General features: G+C 38.8%; 2 protein-coding genes across 3 annotated transcripts; one reads left to right on the top strand and one right to left on the bottom strand.

Moving 5' to 3' along the window:
• Positions 1-370: 370 nt before the first annotated feature.
• Positions 371-10,852, bottom strand: LOC307120392 (uncharacterized protein). 2 transcript variants are annotated; one of them, XM_079807412.1, is made up of 4 exons: positions 2,638-2,790; positions 1,800-2,114; positions 1,440-1,547; positions 371-896 (listed from the first exon to the last, which is right to left on the bottom strand). In XM_079807412.1, exons 1-4 carry the CDS (start codon positions 2,684-2,686, stop codon positions 679-681), a joined length of 690 nt encoding a protein of 229 aa, XP_079663538.1. In that variant the 5' UTR covers positions 2,687-2,790; the 3' UTR covers positions 371-678. The 2 variants fall into 2 exon arrangements, with proteins under 2 accessions (XP_079663538.1, XP_079663539.1); XM_079807413.1 differs by lacking the exon at positions 2,638-2,790 and adding an exon at positions 10,387-10,852 and having other exon boundaries at positions 372-896.
• On the top strand, positions 5,283-21,849 carry LOC307120792 (uncharacterized protein; the record flags this gene model as incomplete). The annotated part of the gene is made up of 7 exons (XM_079807969.1): positions 5,283-5,337; positions 6,429-6,767; positions 9,491-9,817; positions 13,749-13,829; positions 16,610-16,687; positions 19,393-19,665; positions 21,743-21,849. The coding sequence occupies 7 exons, from the start codon at positions 5,283-5,285 to the stop codon at positions 21,847-21,849; spliced, it is 1,260 nt and encodes a 419-aa protein (XP_079664095.1).
• Between the last annotated feature and the right edge of the window lie 575 nt (positions 21,850-22,424).

Below are 22,424 nucleotides of genomic sequence, written 5' to 3'. Positions count from 1 at the left end.
TACATACATGCAGTATATACTGTATAGAACAGTAATTCGCTGATCGTGTCTGCCATGCTGTGGTCATAATGTACAGTTCAGGTGTCTCCTGAAACAAATGACACTGTTGGAGCTCCACCTAGTGGCTATAAGTAGTAATATCTTTATATGGCAGAACTAGTGAAGATAATGTGGTTCTGAAATCTGCATAAACGTTTGCCTTCCTATTAATCAGGTATGTTGCCATTAAACTAATTTAACTGTTTTTAATTTCCCAATCTCCTTAATTCTGGACTCATTCATAGCTTGTCCACCCATCAGATCAAACCACAGCTGTACAGATGTAAATAACTCTGGAGCTAAAGGTGTAATAAAAGTGGACAATAGTTGTTGTAAAACAAAATCTTTATTTAAAGTCACCAAAACATTCACCAAGAGTCATTTCAAGGGTTTCAACACACACAATAGCTTATGAGCTCATTCTATGGCACCACATGTCGTGCTAATTATTAAAATTAATTGTGTTTGCAGCCACTAATTTAGGCTAATTTAATAGATCAATAAAAAACTATATTCTGTGCAAATGCAATTAATAAATGCACAATGGATTAAAAACAAATCTGTTAATAAACAGCTGTGTTAGTATAGGAAATCTGAGTATTAATGCATGTTTTATTTTCGTGATTATACAAGCAAACTTTAGCAAACATATCTGGAACTAAACCTTCTGCTCATTTCATACTGGTCTGATCTTACTCCACGGGTCTGACGGTGATATCCGGTCTCTTCTGTTCTGATCAGCTCACTTCTTGTAGACTTGATGTCATAAACCAGCACAGCAACAGTAGCCACGCCCACCAGAGCAGAGATAACCAATCGAATCACAGTTTCAGTAAAACCACAACATTGGATGTGGTCTGAAAAAAAAGGAAAACTCAGAATCAGAATTGTGTATTTAGCTTTTTTTTACTTATTTTTGCTAGTATTGTTTAAAATAATGAATACAATATAATTATAGAGTCTTCTAAGAGCTTCAGCTCTCTTAGAAACCTGTGTGATTATGTGACTCTTTTTTTAACTCGAGGACTTATGTTTTCTAGACTGAGCAACACCTCACTCACGCTCACACTCCAACACCTGCTTCAAGTTTCTGTTGCTCATCTGCGGTCGGTTATATGTTCCAGTTAAATCACATATAGAAAGCAAACGCACTTATGTGCACAAAAGTTCAATCTTTCTTGATGCATGAATTGATCAAACATAAACCTTGAATGCCATGTAAGTCACTTTGGATAAAAGCATCTGCCAAATGCATAAATGCATTGTTAATAAAATCTTGCTCTTTGAATTGGCTTATGTGGTTGATGGTTTAGCACCCATCAGCAGTGACATAAAACAACACCTATAATAACTAATAGCACTGACATAACACATTTTAACAGAGTATGAGAGTGACGTACCTGGACACGGCTGATGGAGTTCAGTATTGTTGACATTCTCAGTCTGGATGACGGTTGAATTGTTCATTGCACAGCTGGATGACAGTAAAATGGTGCTTGATGATCCTTCTGGTGATGAAGAATATTATGGCATGACATGTTACTGGGGCGTCAGTCTCATCACACACACTTCTGATCTTAATTTATAGTGGATTCATATTTTAAATGGAACCAAAGCCATTGAGATATCATAAAATGGAGGAATAGCGAAAAGAGCACAAGATACATACACACACATAAATATATAAACAACAAGATACACAATAAAAAAAACACAATAATTCTGCAGAAAATAACCATTTAATATTATTCTCCACTCACCACAGACTGTGAGATTGAAACTCATGTAGCTGGTCTCTTTGCTGATAACTGTTAGTTGATAAAGTCCAGAGTCTGTGGTTCTGGTGTTTGTGATGGTCAGAGATCCAGTTTGATCCAGCTTCAGTCTGTCTCTGAATCTCCCATCCGGACCATCATACGTCAAGTTGGTTTGTGTGTGTCTGCTGACTTCAGCTATCCGAGTGTTTCCGAACATCCACTGTATTAACTTATATTGCTGTACTTCAGTAACATCAGTGTGTAGAGTGACAGAATCTCCCTCCATCACTGACACTGACTTCACTTCATATGTCACGTCTACAGAAAAGAAGGGGGAACATATTTTGTAACAGACATGATGTTTGTTATTAATGATGATGACCAAACTTATAGTTATCAGTTTGTGTTATGCAGAGATATTCTTTAGTGAACGTTGAATGAATAGTAAACTTTTAAAGAATAACAATAAAAGTTCAGCAGGAGTTCAGTGTAAGGTAATTTTCCTCCAGCACTCACTTTAAACAGAAGTGAAACTACAACAATTATTTTTGGATAAGACTGATTTAAAAATGAAATATCAAATTTTGTTTTTGGAATTTCTTCCTCTTTAATTCTCAGCAGGTCCCAAAACAAATACATTACGTTTGTAAAGATATTAAAGAGATACTAGGGTGAATGCAGGGTGATTGGGACACTTTTTCCAAGTCATCTCAATGCCAAAAAGTGCCAATCACCCTGAAATCACCCTAATTTTATTTTATTTTATTAAAACCAGCATAATGCTAAGAGTTTATTTACAAAAAATGAACGGACGTCATAATAAAAAACACTCATAACTTACCAACCAGACGCCACAAGCACACAAAGAACAAAATAAAGGAATTAACCATATTCCTTAGTCGTTTGTCAACCACCTTAATCACGCAGTAAACCACTCTAAATCCGCCAGTTCACGTCAAGCGCCCACTTTGTTGCTGTATGTCGCCAAATGCATACAGCAGGAGTGTCCAAACCTTTTTAAAAGGGGGCCGGATTTGATGTTGTGGGAACACCTGGGGGCCGGTTCCTTTTCTACTATATATATAAATGACAGCAGAGTAGCTTGAATAGACACATAGGCCTATGTAAATTTGATACACAAAAATATCTGTAAAACTTTTAACAACCTTGTTTTTAAACTGTGAAATTTAAAAATTTAAATTTAAATAAGTATAACGAGTACTCTATTTAGATCACCACAGTTAAAACCACATATGGCACCTCACTATACATGTAAAAAGTAAAAATATTGTTTCTATATCTAGAATGGCTTTATGGTATAGTCTATAAACACAATTAATATAAATACAAATGCTCAAAGCTGTGAGATTATGCCGAAAATTGTCTGCAATTTGGCCTTTATTACTCATTTAATAGGCTACCTAAAAAAATTGATATTAAAGGTGCACTATGTAAAATTTTGTGAGTAAAATATCCAAAAACCACTAGGCCAGTGTTATACATTTTGTTCAGTTGAGTACTTATAATATCCCAAATGTTTCCAACTATTTGTAAATTGTGAGAAATTCCTATTTTAACCGAGGAACCGGGACGTGTGAGCGAGTCCCCTGTCGATTGCGTCATATCTACGTTCCCCTCGGTTTCGCGGTTTTATTCTGCAGAAACGCTTTACTCTCACTACAGTGTGAACAAGTGTCATAGCAGCCGCCGAGCGAACGCACAGAGTAACGTCATAACATAATTTTCAACACACCACTCAGATGTGTCTAATATGATAAACAGAGCTGTGTTACCTCAACTCATGACCGGAAAACCGGAAGTGGCTGTGTCATAATAAAAGTCCTGTCGCTCTTCTCATTAACAATCGCTCCAGCGGCCTTGCTCAGCTCCACAACACTCGCTCCTGCTTTGCTTCATACTACAGTAACGTTAATAATCGCATCCATGAACATGATTTCTGCTCCAGTCCTATCCCGATTCTTTCCCACCGGCTGTGAGGTGAAGACCACCTGTCCCAAGAGTCTGTGCTCAAACGTGGTGTCATCAAACTACGCCTTTGTTTTGAACAGGCGACCTCTAGTGGACGGAAAAGCTACATAGTGCAGCTTTAACCTACATTTCTGACTAAATGTTTCTCGTGATTTGCACGTTAGTGATGTTGTCTAAGTCAGTGCTGTTTTGACTGGCTTTAAACTAAATTAAATCACAGAGAGATTTGTAGCTCGTACAGGAGAGAACTGCTCCGAACTCGAACACTTCTCACCGGCTGTGTAGTCGCGTGATCGAGACACTCAGTCAGCAAGTAAACACTTCAGAGCTCGCGAGTTGCGCTGCGCACAAGTAGGCTAGCGCTGTTTCTTACCTCAAAAATTCCTCCTTACTAATAAGGTCAAGGAAATATTATTTAAATTAAATCATAGAGTTTATCCTATGAAAGATTTTCTACAAAAAATAAAATTGATATCGATTTAAAATGCTTTTTTTTAGGAAACTACACGGAAACAATTTCTCTTTTTTTTGGTCTTGTCAATATACCCAGCATTTCTGGAATACTGTGAAGGTTTTCATTGCTGATAATCTTTTAAAAACATTTTCTTGATCTTATAAACATGTAATTTTGGGTTATTATATTAAAGAACGCTATTTAAAGGATTTCGATTTTATTATACATTTTATTTTATTTTTATGTAAATTTCACATTCATAAATGCAAGTTTACAAAAGGCAAACCTCTTTTTATAGTCCTCGAAAAAGAGATTAAAATGTATATAGATGTGATGTCAAAATCTAAAAATATAAAGCAATATAAATATAAATCCTCCTTAAACATTTTCACAGAACATAAAAGTATTTAATAGTGCCTACATTTTCGCTAAGGCGTTCCCATTAGTTACCGGATGTCATGGCAAGTTGTTGACAATGAATACATTTAGCCTACGTTTAGGAATATTGTACATAGATGGAATATCCTAGGAACTAGGAAAATATGTGTTCTTGAGTTTTTGTCAGTAGGCCTAGCTATCTACGACACTTCACGATATCTATGACACTGTGCAGTGTTCACTGCTCCCTACTCGCTGAGCAGGGGATATCAGTTGAAGTTCACTTTACTTGACTGCGTTCACTGGACTGCTACCTCGTCAAACACAGACTTAGCGCTTATTAGAGGAGTTTGGGGTATAAATGGATAGTGATGGGAGAAACTAAGCTTTTCGAAACGCTGAATCAATTGAACCAATTGCTTCTCAAAATGATTCAGTTTCGAAGCACTCGAAGCGCCACACGCTGGTGACCCCTGCTGGACAGAAGAAATGCAACACCTTTTATTACATTTCCCAATGTTTTAATTTAATAAATGCAATAAACAATACTATTTAATATGAAGTGGATACTAGGCTACTGTTTACTGTAAACCCAAAGCGCTTTACAACCATGTCACTGGTGGTCTCTCCTCAACCACCACCAGTGTGCAGCATCCACTTGGATGATGCGACGGCAGCTCACCACACACCGGCTACAGGTGGACAGGAGAGAGAGAGAGAGTAAGTCTGTGAACTATTTCTGTGAATACCCTTTGTATTATAGCTACAAGAGTGTCATTAAATGTCTACAAATGCATAAAACTGATCCGAGATCAGGTAAAAATCGTAGACACTGACTGGTTCTCATGGGACAAAATTCGTAAATGAATGATTAAAATGACGTAGGCCTAAGGAAGCCGCGCTTGTGAAATCTGAGTCTGGCAGTTTGTTGCGCTCTGTTTCAAGGCATCACCAAGGCACATTCGTAAAATACTTACGCCTACGTTTTCTCGCGAGAGTAGCCTATAGGAAATTGTATAGCCTAGTGTAATAGGTACAAGAGATAGAAAGCTGACGTGTAGGCCTACGTCGTTCCACTCCCTCTGCCCTGTCAGGAGAGATGCCGACATTTCTGTTCTATTTCTTTCAAGGGTAAAAATCTTCTCTAAACATCATTCACACCGTTGAGAAAAGTCGTAATTGTCACTTGGTGAGACGTCTACTTAGTGCTCTTTGTGTGTGTGTGTGTGTGTGTGTTTTGATTTTAATATTCAGGCTAATCAGTCTCGGTGCGGCTTTAGGACCACAAACAGGAGATTCGGCGGAACACTAAAATATAGAAATCTCGTTTATCAACTTTATTAAAGTCACATTCTCTACAAAAACTCTACAAAAACACGTGGAGCATGTTGGTCTTTCTGTCCTTATTATTAATGTATGGTAAGTATAACCTCGACTTTACTTTCGGTTTCGATATACATTGACAAGCTTCTGTGATGATGTCAAGATTGAATGATGATTGAATGATGGCAGATGAAATATAACAAAAACGGGGGGGGGGGGGGGGGGGGGCTTTAATTCTGATAATGCATTTTTTGTCTAAACATCCACTTGACAGTACAGTAGGCTAAGACAACATATTTGTTTTCAAAATATAGTCTATGAAAACAAGTCTTACTTGCTTATGCAGTGTTGCAAGTACATTTATATTGTTTCAATGATTAGCTTTGTTGTGTTGGGTCTGGTTGTCTTTTCATTAGCACACAATGACTTTAGTCGAATCTGTTTGCTGCAGTTAGTGTGGTATCAGTGAAACTGGTTCTGCTTTCCAGGTGTGTCTGCTTCAGAGACAGATGAAACTGAGCCAGTGTCTGTGATGGAGGGAGATTCTGTCACTCTACACACTAATCTTTCTGAAATACTGAACGATGATACTATACTGTGGATGTTTGGACCTAAAGACTCTCCCATATCTCACATAGAGAAAAAGGGATGTTTGACTTCATTTTCTGTCACCAAAGATGATGAGAGATTCAGTGGCAGATTACAGGTGGACCAAAACACTGGATCTCTGACCATCAGAAACACCAGAATCAAACACTCAGGACAATATAAACTCACCATCTCTAGAGAAAAGACTACGATAAAGATATTTAATGTTACTGTCAGTGGTGAGTATCTCAAGTCTTTTCCGCTGTTCCCATTGCTTAACTGTTCCATTTCGTGCCGATCCGGCCTAGCTACCCTTAACGAAAAAGAAGTTTATTCAAATGTGCTATTAGTATACTTCTTTTAAACTAAACATGAGAAAGTATACTTTCAGTCTACTTTTTATGAACTTCTCAGAAATATACTTGATGTAGCCTATACTTCTGAGAAATAAACTTTAAATTGCACTTAAAGGAACACGCCGACTTTTTGGGACTTTAGCTTATTCACCATATAATTATTCAGATAAGTCCATACATATGATTCTCAACTCTGTGCATGCCATAACTCTATCTGACGAACCCACCGCTAGCCTAGCTTAGCACAAAGACAGGAGGTAAACGGCTCCAGCTAGCCTACTGCTCAATAAGTGACAAAATAACACCAAACATTTTGTGATGTGTATAGTTTAGGGCTGTCAATTGATTACATTTTTAATTGTGATTAAATCGCACACTTATCGTGAAATTAAACATACGGCATTTATCTCACACTATCTAAACACATTAATTTTGTCGTAACTTTGGGGGATACGGTGAAAAAAAAGTCGACGTGTTCCTCTAAGTATACTTGACGTATACTGACAGAAAAGATTTAGTACAAGTATATTTGGCCTATACTTGCACTCAATCTTTTGACTGAGATAAAAGTATAATTGAGTATTTTAAGTATACTGTTGTAGTTCAACAACTCTTTTGATTGAGCAGCCTATTAAATATACTTTTTTCACATAGTTTTACATACAATCTTAAAAACTTACATTTTTTGAAAATATTGATTTATAAAGAAAGCAGAGTTGTTCCTAATTCTGAGTATCTGAATTTTTGTGTAGGCTAGTCCACTGGTGGTCAAATAATACATATGAATGAAATTAATGAATGAGTCCACTTAGTGTACATAGGAATTTACTTCAAATCTACTCTACTCTTTCCCCACCATTGGCAGAATTTTCCGTCTATATGTTTTCACTGTTATATGGTAGGGGGCACTATTATGTATCTTCTAGTAAAGAATCTCCTGATCAAAAACACAGGGGAAGAAGAAGCAGAAACAAGTGATAGAAGATTGCTTGCGTAAATGTAAAACAATCAAAACAATAACCGCATATAAATCAAAACCAGTGTTACTGAATGTTATGTTGACCCAGGAAGAGGAAACAACTGTGATGCTTTTGAGGTGTTGATGATCTACTCCACCTGTGTTCTGATTTATACCTCACAATTCTGACATTTTTTTTACAATTTCAGCTTCTTATCTCGCAGTTCTGCCTTTACAACTCGCAATTGCAAATTGATCTCACAATTCGGACTATTTTTATTCCAATTGCAAGTTTATATCTCACAATTCTGACTTTTTTCTCACAGTTCTAAGTTTATATCTCACAATTCTGACTTTCTCACAATTGTAAGTTTATATCTCACAATTCTGACTTTTTTCTCACAGTTCTAAGTTTATATCTCACAATTCTGACTTTCTCACAATTGTAAGTTTATATCTCACAATTCTGACTTTTTTCTCACAGTTCTAAGTTTATATCTCACAATTCTGACTTTCTCACAATTGTAAGTTTACATCTCACACTACTGACTTTTTCCCCTCACAACTGCGGGTTTATATCTCACAAATGTGACCATTTTCTGACAAATTTAAGTTTATATCTCACAATTCTGACTTTTTTTCCCCACAATTGCGAGTTTATATCTCACAATTCAGACTTTTTTTTCCCTCACAATTGTAAGTTTATCTGGCAATTTGGACTTTTTTCACAATTGTATATTTGTGAGTTATAAGTCTAATTCTGAGGGGAAAAAACAGCTCACAATTCTGACATTTTCTTACACTTGTGACCTTGTACAATTGTGAATTCTGACTTTATAATTCACATCAAAGTAATCGGAGCAACTGTTTTCTATTTACGTATATGACGAGACACACATGGGACGAGTTACATATGTATGCAATTTCATGTGAAAACCATTCCGCTAGGTCTAAAATTTAAACGCTTATAATGGGCTTACAATAGTGAATCATAGTACATGTCCCAATTCTGATAATTTCTTATCTCTGACTTTTTATCTCACAATTCTGACTTTACAACTCAAAATTGCAAGATTATATCACGGAATTCTAAGGAAAAAATTTCCGAATTGCAAGAAAAAAATTGAATTTTTTTGCAGTCACAATTACCTTTTTTATTCAGTGGCGTAAACAAACTTCTATAAATAATGTTTGGCCAGCTACAGAGAAACTGACAAGTGACCAATCCTGAGTGGCGACATAACTACACGCATTCCATCAGCACGCTTCAACCATGCTGAGAATTCCAGGCCGAGAACGGTTTGTAAACGCACCGTGCCGGAACTGATAATACCGTTCTTAGAGCCGTTCGGCCTGATGGTGGAAAAGCAGCTAATAGATAGATCAGTGTGTTAATAATTTGGTCATTTTAAACCCTGGATTATTTCACACTGCTCATATTTACCCTGGGTTAGTAATTATGGTTATTCTGTTGTCATGATTTCAAACCACACATCTGAATATCCAACACATGTCTAAGCATTTATTGAGTGAGAGTTTCCAGGTTTTGCACCACACACACACACAGGATTTCATGATGGGATTAACAATTTCCAAATTTATCAAACGTTGTGAAACACATTTTGATAACTTTTTTCTTGTTTTGCAGGCGTGGTTGTTGAGACGGATGGAGTGAAGTCAGTGTCAGTGACAGAGGGAGATCCTGTCACTCTACAGACTGATGCTGAAATGCACAATGATGCTCTGATACTGTGGAGGTTTGGAGATAAAGGCCTCCTCCTGGCTAAAATCGATGTTGAAACTAACGAGACCTCATTAAACGATGCTGATGAGAGATTCAGAGATCGACTGAAGCTGGATAAAACTGGATCTCTGACCATCACAAACACCAGAACCACAGACTCTGGACTTTATGAACTACACTTCAGAGGCATTGAGAGCTCACAGCGATTCCTTCTTTCTGTCAATGCCAATGGTGAGTCAATCTGAGTAACTCATTGTAATGGCATACAGTTTTATTAGCATATATTTGAAGGCATTTTAGATCATCACATTGACTGACACCTTGACTGTCTCCCTTTATAGCTGTCCCATGTCTGTCTTCAGGTGCTATAGCAGGGATAGTTGTTGGTGTTTTAGTTCCTGTTCTGCTAGTCGCAGCTTTTGCACTGATTTACTATATCAGAAGGAAATTTAAATTAAAAAAGCAAAAACGTAAGTATTATATACTTTAACCAGAATTTCCATCTCCTTTTGATTTTTAATTGATGTCTATTATAGTCCTTGTTTTGGATTACTTGTTTTTCCATTTTATTTAAAATCCAGTGTTGGGGAAGCTACTCTGAAACTGTAGTTTGACAAGCTACTAGCTACTCAGAAGTTAAAGTCTGACAGTTAAGACACAGTCAATAGCATCTCTGACCCAATGAGACATAGTTTGTTTGGTGGCGGCAGAACCTCTGTTACGGCCCCCATGGCAAACAAACAATTGCTCTGACTTACGCCACTCGCTTTAAAATGAAAATGTCTTGATATTTTACTCACCGCCATCTCATCCAAGGTGTTCGTGTCTTTCTTTCTTCAGTTGAAAAGAAACTACGTTTTTGAGGAAACATTCCAGGAATTTTCTTTACATAATAGACTTCAATGGCAACCAACAGGTTGAAGGTCAAAATCAATGCAGTTTCAAAGGGCTTCAGAGGCTCTACACGATCCTAAATGATGAATAGGGTCTTATCCTAAACCATCGGCTATTTTCAAGAAAATATAAACATTTTTATACTTTTTAACCTATATTGCTCATCTTGCGCTGATCCACGATGTGCCAGGGTTTGCTTAATCACGTTGGAAAGGTCACGCTAGACGTAGGCGGAAGTACGGCCCCAAGCGAACGTGCGAAGACTAATACAAATGCCCTTTACAAAAAAAACTCCATCTCCAACTTAAATCGTCCAACGTTGTTGTTTAACCTTTTTTGCTAAAGGATGATTGTAATAGTCTTCATACGAGTGCTTTGTAAACATGGGGGCGGTACTTCTGCCTACGTCTTGCGTGACCTTTTGTCAGGAAACAGGAAATAACAGGCGGCAGGCAGAGATAAGGGATCAAAATGCAGGGAAACTTTACTGAAAATAAACAATCAACAAACCAGGAAAAAAATAACACAGAAAAACCACAAAAGAAAACCTGGGGAACAAAGAAAACCTGCATGACATTAAACAACGGCCGACAGAGAACAACTGAATCACTGGGGTATTATATATTTATATTTATATATATATATATATATATATATATATATATATATATATATATATATATATATATATATATATATATATATATATATATATATATATATATACACACATACATACACACACATACACACACAAGGGAACATGGCTAACAAAATAACGGGAGTGGTGAATGGGAAACACCTGGGAAAACTAATCAACATGAAAAACTACAAAGAACTACAAAATCTAACAGAAATACTCTCTCTTTATCCTTAATTCCTGAAAGATCAAGCCACAGATGTCTCTCTGTGCTCACTAAAGCAGACATTGAATGGCCGATGGCACGGGCCGTTTGCTTGGTATCACGGAGAGATAAATCTGTGGCTTGGCGAAGCTCGGCAAAAGCTTCCCCATCAATCGTCCCCCGCACTCAAACCCTTCAGAAGGTCAGCCTGTTGTTCTACACGGCTTCGTGGGGAGGACAGGTTTCTTAAGTGAAGATGCGGAACCAGGCGAGAGATCGCCTGCGAGCGCCTCTTCCACCTGTGGCATCTCCGTATACCCACGTGCTTTCGCACCCACGATAGTCGAAAAAGTCGATGTCGAGGGCACAAACACACACGAGGTACAGTGAGGAAAATAAGTATTTGAACACCCTTCTATTTTGCAAGTTCTCCCACTTAGAAATCATGGAGGGGTCTGAAATTGTCATCGTAGGTGCATGTCCACCAAAAAAATCCAGAAATCACAATGTATGATTTTTTTTAACTATTTATTTGTAAGATACAGCTGCAAATAAGTACTTGAACACCTGAGAAAATCAACGTTAATATTTGGTACAGTAGCCTTTCTTTGCAATTACAGAGGTCAAACGTTTCCTGTAGGTTTGCACACACTGCAGTAGGGATTTTGGCCCTTCTCCTCCACACAGATCTTCTCTAGATCAGTCAGGTTTCTGGCCTGTCGCTGAGAAACACGGAGTTTGAGCTCCCTCCAAAGATTCTCTATTAGGTTTAGGCCTGGAGACCTAAGAACCTTGATATGCTTCTTACAGAGCCACTCCTTGGTTATCCTGGCTGTGTGCTTCGGGTCATTGTCATGTTGGAAGACCCAGCCTCGACCCATCTTCAATGCTCTAACTGAGGGAAGGAGGTTGTTCCCCAAAATCTCGCAATACATGGCCCCGGTCATCCTCTCCTAAATACAGTGCAGTCGCCCTGTCCCATGTGCAGAAAAACACCCACAAAGCATGATGCTACCACCCCCATGCTTCACAGTAGGGATGGTGTTCCTTGGGATGGTACTCATCATTCTTCTTCCTCCAAACATGTTTAGTGGAATTATGACCAAAAAGTTCTATTTTGGTCTCATCTGACCACATTACTTTTTCCCATGACTCCTCTGGATCATCCAAATGGTCATTGGCAAACTTAAGACGGGCCTGGACATGTGCTGGTTTAAGCAGGGAAACCTTCCGTGCCATGCATGATTTCAAACCATGACGTCTTAGTGTATTACCAACAGTAACCTTGGAAACGGTGGTCCTAGCTCTTTTCAGGTCATTGACCAGCTCCTCCCATGTAGTTCTGGGCTGATTTCTCACCTTTATTAGGATCATTGAGACCCCACGAGGTGAGATCTTGCATGGAGCCCCAGTCCGAGGGAGATTGACAGTCATGTTTAGCTTCTTCCATTTTCTAATGATTGCTCCAACAGTGGACCTTTTTTCACCAAGCTGCTTGGCAATTTCCCTGTAGCCCTTTCCGGCCTTGTGGAGGTGTACAATTTTGTCTCTAGTGTCTTTGGACAGCTCTTTGGTCTTGGCCATGTTAGTAGTTGGATTCTTACTGATTGTATGGGGTGGACAGGTGTCTTTATGCAGCTAACAACCTCAAACAGGTGCATCTAATTTAGGATAATAAATGGAGTGGAGGTGGACATTTTAAAGGCAGACTAACAGGTCTTTGAGGGTCAGAATTCTAGCTGATAGACAGGTGTTCAAATACTTATTTGCAGCTGTATCATACAAATAAAGAGTTTAAAAATCATATATTGTGATTTCTGGATTTTTTTTTTAGATTATGTCTCTCACAGTGGACATGCTGCTACGATGACAATTTCAGACCCCTCCATGATTTCCAAGTGGGAGAACTTGCAAAATAGCAGGGGGTTCAAATACTTATTTTCCTCACTGTATATGGTTTACTACATGACTTTGATAGTTCGTCATGGAGGTCCTCAAAGAAGTTGAAGTAAAATAAATGCACTATCATTTTTCCAAACAATGCTATAAATATATATATATATATATTCTAGTCTTCTTGCGTCAGATGACAATTTTGTGTAACGAACACTGTAATTAAACTGATAATCACCCCCTTCCCCAATGTTATGCTAAAATTGTCGATGTACTGCAGTAAGATTTACATCCTTGACACTAAATGGCAATTGTTAAATATGTCATAGCAAAGCACAAAGCACAACTGTGAGTGCAGAAAAGAGAATGAGATGTGTGGCATTACCTGCCCTTTTTCTGTCTGTTCCTCAATCAGAAGACTTGGAATATCGCATGAGTCATGTGGACTTTATGGTGTGGTTGGTATGAATGTATTTGAGATGTCCACCTTCACACTTATAAACATTTATCTTCTCTGTTTCTATGTGTAGCTGTGACCGGTCAAGAGAACAAAGAGTCAGTGATAGAGGGAAATTCTGTCACTCTACAAAACGGGCGTATTGAAATGCAAGGTAATGTAATAATACAATACATTAAAATAATACAAGGCACCCTGGAGACCTACACGCAGGTGCGGGGGAGGTGCAGACAGGTACGGAGGTCTCCAAGGCGGGACTAGGATGTCAGGCGGCCAAGGCGGGTCAGGAGCTGTGGGCGGCCATGGTGGGTCAGGAGCCTCGGGCTGATCAGGAGCCCCACCCACAGGTTTATAGCCACCCCCCAAAAAAAATTCTTCGGGAATTTAGGGGTGGAGTGGAGGTCTTGTGGTATGGGATGGTCTCGTGGGTTGGTGCGGCCCTGCGGGCTAGAGCGGCCTTGCCGAAGACTGAAGCCGGCCTGTGAAAGGCTGGAGCGGGAGCTTTGAGGTCTGGAGCAGAATCCAGGAGACTAGGAGCTGGTTCTCTGAAGCCTGGAGCGGAATCCAGGAGACTTAGAGCTGGCTCGTGGAGACTAGGAGCAGGTTCTAGGAGACTAAGAGTGGGTATGCGGAGTCTTGGAAGCCTGGAGCGGAATCCGGGAGACTTGGAGCGGCAGGATCACTCCAAAAGTCAATTAGCTAGCTCTCCTGTGGCTCTGGTGCGGCCGCGGCCACCTCGCCCGGAATTGAGGGCTTAGCAGTGGCCCTTCCTCGGCCGTCTGGGCTTTGGGGCTGGCAGGACCCACTGGCCCACTGGAAGGATAGGTGGAGGAAACTGGCTGTAGGTGAACTGACCAGGCCGTGTGTTTTTCTGAGGGGGCTGGACGAGGAAGACACTTCCCTTCTTGAACCTCTCGATTTACAGACGCGAAACAATTTAGAAATCAAATTAGACTGATAGTTTCAACTAGGGAAAAGGAACAGCAGGTTCAAGGAAGCGAATGGTGTCCTCACCCAGACCCATCAGAAAAAAATAGCATTCAACAGATCATCTGGCCAGTTCACCAGACAAGCTAGCTCAGTAAATTCCTCCACATACCTCTCCAGCGGGCCACCGTCCTGTCTGAGCCCACACAGGCGATCCACCGCTGCAGACTCCATCAGTGGAGACACGGGAGAGATTGGGGTAACACAGCAATCCATCTTGAGAATGGAAGTCCTGGCAGTTGGGTCCGTTGTTCTGTTACGGTTGTGTAGTGGTGCAGCAGAGAAGAGGAAATCCAGGGCTTCCATAAAAATGGGTTTTAATTAACAAACTGAAAACAGAACACTTACATGTAAGAATAACATACAACAATGGACAAGGAGTGCAGGGAGTGAGTTCAATATAAAGGAGTGCTAGATCAGCAGAGAATACGGGGAGAGCGGGAGAGATGATGAGGAAGTGCAATAAGGTGTGAGACAGGGAGGATCATGGGAAATGGAGTTCGGGACAGGCGTGGATTGTAACAGTATGTTTGAATAAATCTAATGAAAACAGAACTTTATTACGCCACTGTTATATTTAACAAATTGGAGTAACAAGAAAAGAAAAACATTTAAATATTTAAAATGTTTGTTTACAGCTTTGTATTTGACTGTTGATTATTATATCTAAAAATAAGTCTGGACCAAGAGAGACATCATTACGTAGATATTTTTCTTAAGAAAAATTGACATTTACTACATGAAATATTGTGAAAAAGTTAAAAAGTTAAAGCGAACTGAATCAAATCTGTGCCAAATGCCCAGCCCTATAGTTTGTAATTTGAAATAATTTATTTTAATAAATCAATCTTTCCATGGCTTGAACATTTAAGAACAACAGCACATTCTGCTTTATGATTTGTGAATTAATCTTCTGCTCTGCATGTCATCACTATTTTGACTGTTGCATTCAAAAAATGTGTCACCATTAAATTTGTTGTCCTGGAAAATTCCTTCCATGTAAAATTGACATTTGACACAGTTGTGAAAGGCAGTTGTTTTTGCAACTCCTTTCCCTATGTATGCATTTATTTTTTTAACATTTGAGTGAGACCTTGAGTTCAAACGCTTAAAATGAAATAGAGTGTAGTGGGTGGAAGGGATTGAAATAAACATTAATTTGAATATTAATTTGCCAAAATTGTCGATGTACTGAAGGAAGTTTAACATGTAGGACACTAAATGGCATAAATATATCTGTGATGACGTTTAGAGGATGGAAGGAAGAAGACAGGGTCTGTGTGACTGGAACTCGTATTTTATTTAACAGTCTAATAAACACAAAGAAATCACGTTCACAGCACTCTCAAAACTATAGTAATATATACGTACCGAACCATCAGTTTAGTGTACCGTTACACCCCTACTGTCCACACGACACCAGTTTCTAAAAATGTTCACCCTGGCAGGAGTTTTCAAAAAAGTTTGGTTTCAGTGTCCGGATACTGCGTTTGCGCAAACGGCCAAAACGCATAGAAAAAGATGCGGTTTTGAAAATACCCGTGTTCGTGTGGACAGGGCCTAAGAAGCTTGAAAAATACAGGCCCTGGTCTCTCCACGGCAATTACTGAAATGAGACACAGGTGTTTGTCATTAACTTGACCTACTTACACACGTTGCTCGTCCCCCGGCTCTCTCTCCCGTCGCAGAACTTGCTGAACCACACCCCCTCGCCACAATGTCATAGCAACTTACATTAAAAAACTGTGAGTGCAGAAAAGAGAATGAGATTTGAGATGTGTGGCATTACCTGCAATTTTTTAGTCTGTTCCTCAATCAGAAGACTTGGAATATAGCATGAGTCATATGGATTTTATGGTGTTGTTGGTATGACTGTATGTAATTGAGATGTCCACCCGCACACTCATAAACATTTATCTTCTCTGTTTCTATGTGTAACTGTGACAGGTGAAGAGAACGAAGAGACAGTGACAGAGACAGAGGGAAATTATGTCACTCTACACACCGGGCGTATTGAAATGCAGGGTAATGATACTATAGAGTGGTGCTATGAAACTTAACGGGTTAGTTCACCCAAAAATGAAAATTCTGTCATTAATTACTCACCCTTATGTCGTTCGAGACCCGTAAGACCTCCGTTCATATTCGGAACACAAATGAAGATATTTTTGTTGAAAGCTGATGGCTGAGAAAGGCTTCAGATAGGCCTCCATTGGCATTCAGTACACTTATACTCCCAAGACCGATAAAAGGCACTTAAAATGTCGTTACAAAGTCCATCTCACCACAGTGACTCTACAATAATCTTACGATGCGACGACAATAGTTTTTGTGCGCAAAAAAAATCAAAATAACACCTTTATCCAGCTTGTTATTGCCTTCCGCGTGTGCCTCCACGACGCATGCGCGAGAATATAACGTAGCGCCGGGGTTCGGGAATCCATGAAATGTACACTCTAACCCCATTTTGAGCACTACGCCGAGACCTAAAGCACGATCAATGTAGAATCCAACAGCTGAGATACGCGCGTCTTCCTCTGATTGTAAACAAATCACTTCTGGGTCATCTGTCCGAACGCCGGATCTGCGTCATATTCTCGCGCATGCGTCGTGGAGGCACACACGGAAGGCAGTAACAAGTTGGAAAAAGGTATTATTTTGATTTTTTTTTGCGCACAAAAACTATTGTCGTCGCATCGTAAGATTATTGTAGAGTCACTGTGGTGAGATGGACTTTGTAACGATGTTTTGAGTGCCTTTTATCCGTCTTGGGAGTGTAAATGTACTGAATGCCAATGGAGGCCTATCTGAAGCCTCTCTCAGCCATCAGCTTTCAACAAAAATATCTTCATTTGTGTTCCGAAGATGAACGGAGGTCTTACGGGTCTCGAACGACGTGAGGGTGAGTAATTAATGACAGAATTTTCATTTTTGGGTGAACTAACCCTTTAAGACAATCGCATTGCTGAAATCAATGGGGGAACCAGAGGGTCATCTACATTGGTGGGTGCTGATGGGAGATTCAGAAACTGAGGCTGGATGAGGATAATGGAGATCTCACAATCAGTGACATCAGAACCATTTACTCTGGACTCTATAAACTCAAGATCAGCAACAGCATAAGAACCAAATACAGTCTTAAGCCGTGTCTACACCGGACACGAACGGCGCAATGCAACAGAAGCCAATATAACCCATTTTAATCAGTGATGTTCTCTACACTGGATGCGGCGCGATGCGACATAACAAATCCCAGACAGTAAACTGAAGCTTCGCTCTATTTATGATGTACTGACATGAAGGACAAATGCAACGTGACGCATCAACGGTCGCGTCCGGTGTAGACACGGTGTAACTGTAAAGTATATCAACTCTTCCAATGTGTTAAACAGTTAGTTCACCCAAAAATGAAAAATAGCCCATGATTTTCTCACCCTCAAGTCAACCTAGGTGTATATGGCATTCTTCTTTCAGACGAACACAATCAGAGTTATATAAAAAAAGTCCTGGCTAATCCAAGCTTTATAATGGCAGTGAATTTATTGACGTTTATGAAGTCCATAAAAGTGCTTCTATCCATCATATAACTGCTCCACACAGCTCCGGGGGGTTAAAGGGTAACTTCAGTGATTTAGCATTAGGCTTGGTATCAATAGAAACCCGGTAGTATATTCAAATGATGGTACTTTTCCCCCTCATATCCCCCTGAGACGAGATAATTTTGCATTTTATTTCTGGAAAAAATCCTCAGATGATGCAAATATCGTCATTTTGAGTTTTTTGGCCAGAGGCTAAAGACTACAGCCACTAGATGGAGCTGTTCCGGGTGTTATCAACCCGCCCACAGGGGAGAGATCTCACGCACAGAATGTAAGACACAGAAGGCCGCACGGACAATCATAACGGAGCGCGGTGCAGAGTAAAGTGAGTGTTTCAACTTTTCAATGAATTCCTGTGATAGTTTAGCTTTCATATGCGTTCTGAAAACGTGCCAGACTGGCGCTTAACGTTACCTCAGCTCTGCTCAGCTCGAATGAAATCTGACACTGCTGCGTCTGTGACGTGACTTTCGTCCGGCTCACTCACACTTTATTGAAAAGACACGTTCAGTTTTTAACTGTAGTGTTTATTCTTTAACTGAACGAAATGACTGTATTACTATGAAGATCAAAACGACGGTGTACGGAGTGGCCTTGTAGGGCAGCGAAGCAAGTGCATTCTGGGAGTTGTTGTCTTTCATCAACATGAGACAAAAATACATTTTCCGTCTTTTCTCAGTCTAGAAGGCACCAAATTCAAAAATAATTTCACATTTCTACTGCATAAATGACCCAGTTTAAAAACAAAGCTTAATGCTAAATCACTGGAGTAACCCTTTAATAAAGGCCTTCTGTAGCAAAGTGGCACGTTTGTGTAAGAAAAATATCTGTTTTTAAAACATTATAGACTAAAATAACTAGCTTCTGGCGGATTGCCGTACACATCGATTTACAGTGAAAGAGTAACCATTGAACCCTGGAAGCATTGCGTATTGACAAACGCAGAAGCACAAAGAAGATCGAGCAAAACAAAACACTGGTCATGAATTAGAGTCTAAAACAAAGAATTTTGAACAGTAAATACTACAGCACATTCTGCTTTAAAAAAAAAAGAAAGAAATCATCTACATATATGTGATGTTGAAAAGGCAATCTAAATTCATTAAAACATTTGTTTTCTGTATTTCTCAGTGGAGGCGGGAAGTCCTGTCCTTCTCCAGACTGGTGCTAAAATACCGACAGGTGATCTGATACTGTGGACGTTTGGAGCTGAAAACCGGCTCGTTATTAAAACTGATTTAGGGACGACTACTGGTGAGAGATTCAGAGGCAGAGTGGAGCTGAACAAGATGAATGGAGTTCTCACCATCAAAAACATCACAACCAATGACGCTGGACATTATAATCTACAGATCATCAACAACGAACAGACCACATTCATTAGTTTCAATGTGACTGTCACTGGTGAGTGGAGCAACATTTATTATAAAAACTATATATTTATTTATACAACAAAAGTCCTCAATGATGTTCCAACATTGTGTTCCACTTGTCTATGTTTGCGTGTTTCAGATTATATGAGCAGTGCGAAAGTTTTTAGAATTCACAGTTTTGCAATGAAAATAATTTTTATTACATTTCAAAATTGCCTTTTGGACTTTTGGATCAGATGTCAGTGGATTTTTTAAGTAGTTTGTCTGTCTTTTTAATTGGTCAGACAGAACTTGTTGTTTACACTGTGATTTTTACAGTGTTTCTTTTTATTGTACATTTACTGAAAATTAACAAGTGTAACTACTGTGTAAAGTTTGTTGGGACAAACTTTGATGCTGGCTTGAAGAAGCCATATGAACGTTTAAAAAGTTTTATAGGCTTTGAATTTAGTGAAGGTGAAAGAGAAAGACATTGCTAGCATGCATTAGCATGTTTTGCTAGAATATTTTAACAAATTGCTAGCATGAATTAGCATGTTGCTAGCATGTTTTAGCACATTGCTTGTAAGAATTAGCATGTTGCTGACATAAATTAGCATGTTTTAGCATTATATTTTTTTACTCTAATGCTAATAAAATGGTAGGCTATTATTATATTTATTTACAATTACATTTATTCATTTAGCAGATGCCTTTATCCAAAGCGACTTACATCTGAGGAATACAGGAAGCGATCAGTCATGAAGAGGCAAAAGTTTTGGACATTACTTAGAGTAGCATAAACTAGAATAGGGAGGGAATTTTATTTACTAAGTGTGCAGGGCAACCACCAAATACAGCATTACAATAATCTAGCCTTGAGATCATGAACGCGTGAACTAACTGTTCTGCATTTTGCATTGAAAGCATGTGCCATAATTTAGATATATTTTTAAGATGGAAGAATGCGGTTTTACAGATGCAAGAAATGTGGCTTTCAAATGAAAGATTGGTGTCAAAAGGGCACACCCAGGTTCCTCACTGATGACGAGGACTTGACAGAGCAGCCATCAATTGTTAGACAGTATTCTTGGTTATTACGTGCAGAGACTTTGGTCCAATAATTAAAATCTCACATTTTCACAATTAAGAAGTAGGAAATTACTTGTAATTACATTTTTAAATTTTTTATATCAGCTATGCATTCCGTTTCCGTTTTGTGAACTGGTAAGTTTCGCCAGGGCGCGAAGAAATATAGGGTATCATCAGCATAACAGTGACAACTAACGCCATGCTTCCTAATGATATCTCTCAATGGTAGCATGTACAGGGTGAAAAGCAACAGTCCTAGTACTGAGCCTTGAGGTACTCCATACTGAACTTTTGGTCGATCTTTTCATTTACTGCTACAAACTAAGTATAATGAAATACTTGACACTATTGGAATAAGTACTAGTAGCTAATAAATAAGAATTAGTATCTAATGAGTAAGTACTAGTATCTTTAAAAAGGTACTAGTACCTAAAGAATAAGCACTAGTATCTAAAGAATAAGCACTAGTAGCTAATGAAGAAGTACTAGTGCTTAATGGAACAGATACTAATATCTAAAAAATAAGTACAAATAGCATGAAATAGATACTAGTTAGTTTTAAGGATTAAATGTTAAAAAGGCTTGCCATAGGACTGCTTCTCCTCACAGCAGATATTCATTTGTGTGTGACGGAGGGATTCCTGTGGCTGTTTTGACTCCTTTACACATTTTATAAGCTCTTCACGAGTTCTCAGCTCAAAATACCATCATACGTAGCTACGCACATACAACAAGCGCATTTAGCCCAGCATTGTTTTGTGTCTTTAGGTTCGGTGTTAAAATGCCAATGTGAACACTAAGCGGACCAGGACCAGGATTTATTTTGGTCCTAATATTTTAATTTACCCTAATATTTTTCCTCAAGGTTTTCAAGGAAAAAGCTGTAGTAATTCATATTGTAAAAATATTAGCTATATATATTTTGTTTACACTTTTTTGTTACACCTGTAACATCATCCATATGTAGATATAATTTTAGCAAAATAATTTCTTTCTCTTGTTTTAATTTCTGTGATTTTCTCTTTATTTTCTATCAGATTCCTCAGCAAACCAAGTGAATGAAGAAGCGACTGTTGTTACGCCACTGTTGAATGGAGATGATCTTGATGGAGGGAATGAGCAGCAGGCGACGAGTTCAGTTTAATGAGATAAGACATTCCCACCAGTGCCAATCGCTGTGACATCAATCAATCAACATTTATTTGTCGGGCACATTTAAAAACAACACAAGTTGGCCAAACAAAGTGCTTTACATGTCTGAAGCTGGGCATACACTGTGCGATTTCTGTGCGATTTTTGCAAGGTTACCTACTCACACTGTACGAGTAGATTGCATGTGATGTAAAGCCAAAGCTCACAATTTATGTGCTCACACTGTGCGGTCCGATCGTCTAGCGCAACTTGCTGCTCACACTGTACGTGTGAAATCTAGCCTTTGCGCGATAAACCCCCGTGCCAGGTTGATATGGTGTATGAAGCGATAGCCATATGGTCAAACGCATCAGCTGCCGATATCAAGAGGATTAAGCATTTCCAATTTATGTATTAAAATTAGTGTTGGGAATCGATTAAAAAAAGTAACTAATTAATCACATTTTTTTCTGTAATTATTTGCGATTAATCGCACATTTTTAATATTTTGGGTATATGATATTGTATTAATTTCAGTTACTCTCCAAATTAATGTAGAAACAATTTAAAGACAGCATATTTTAAATA

Source organism: Gobio gobio (genome assembly GCF_949357685.1).
Source record: "Gobio gobio genome assembly, chromosome: 24".
Taxonomy (NCBI): Eukaryota; Metazoa; Chordata; class Actinopteri; order Cypriniformes; family Gobionidae; genus Gobio; species Gobio gobio.
The sequence above is the reverse complement of the archived record's forward strand: the minus strand, read 5'-3'. Positions and strand labels throughout refer to the sequence as shown.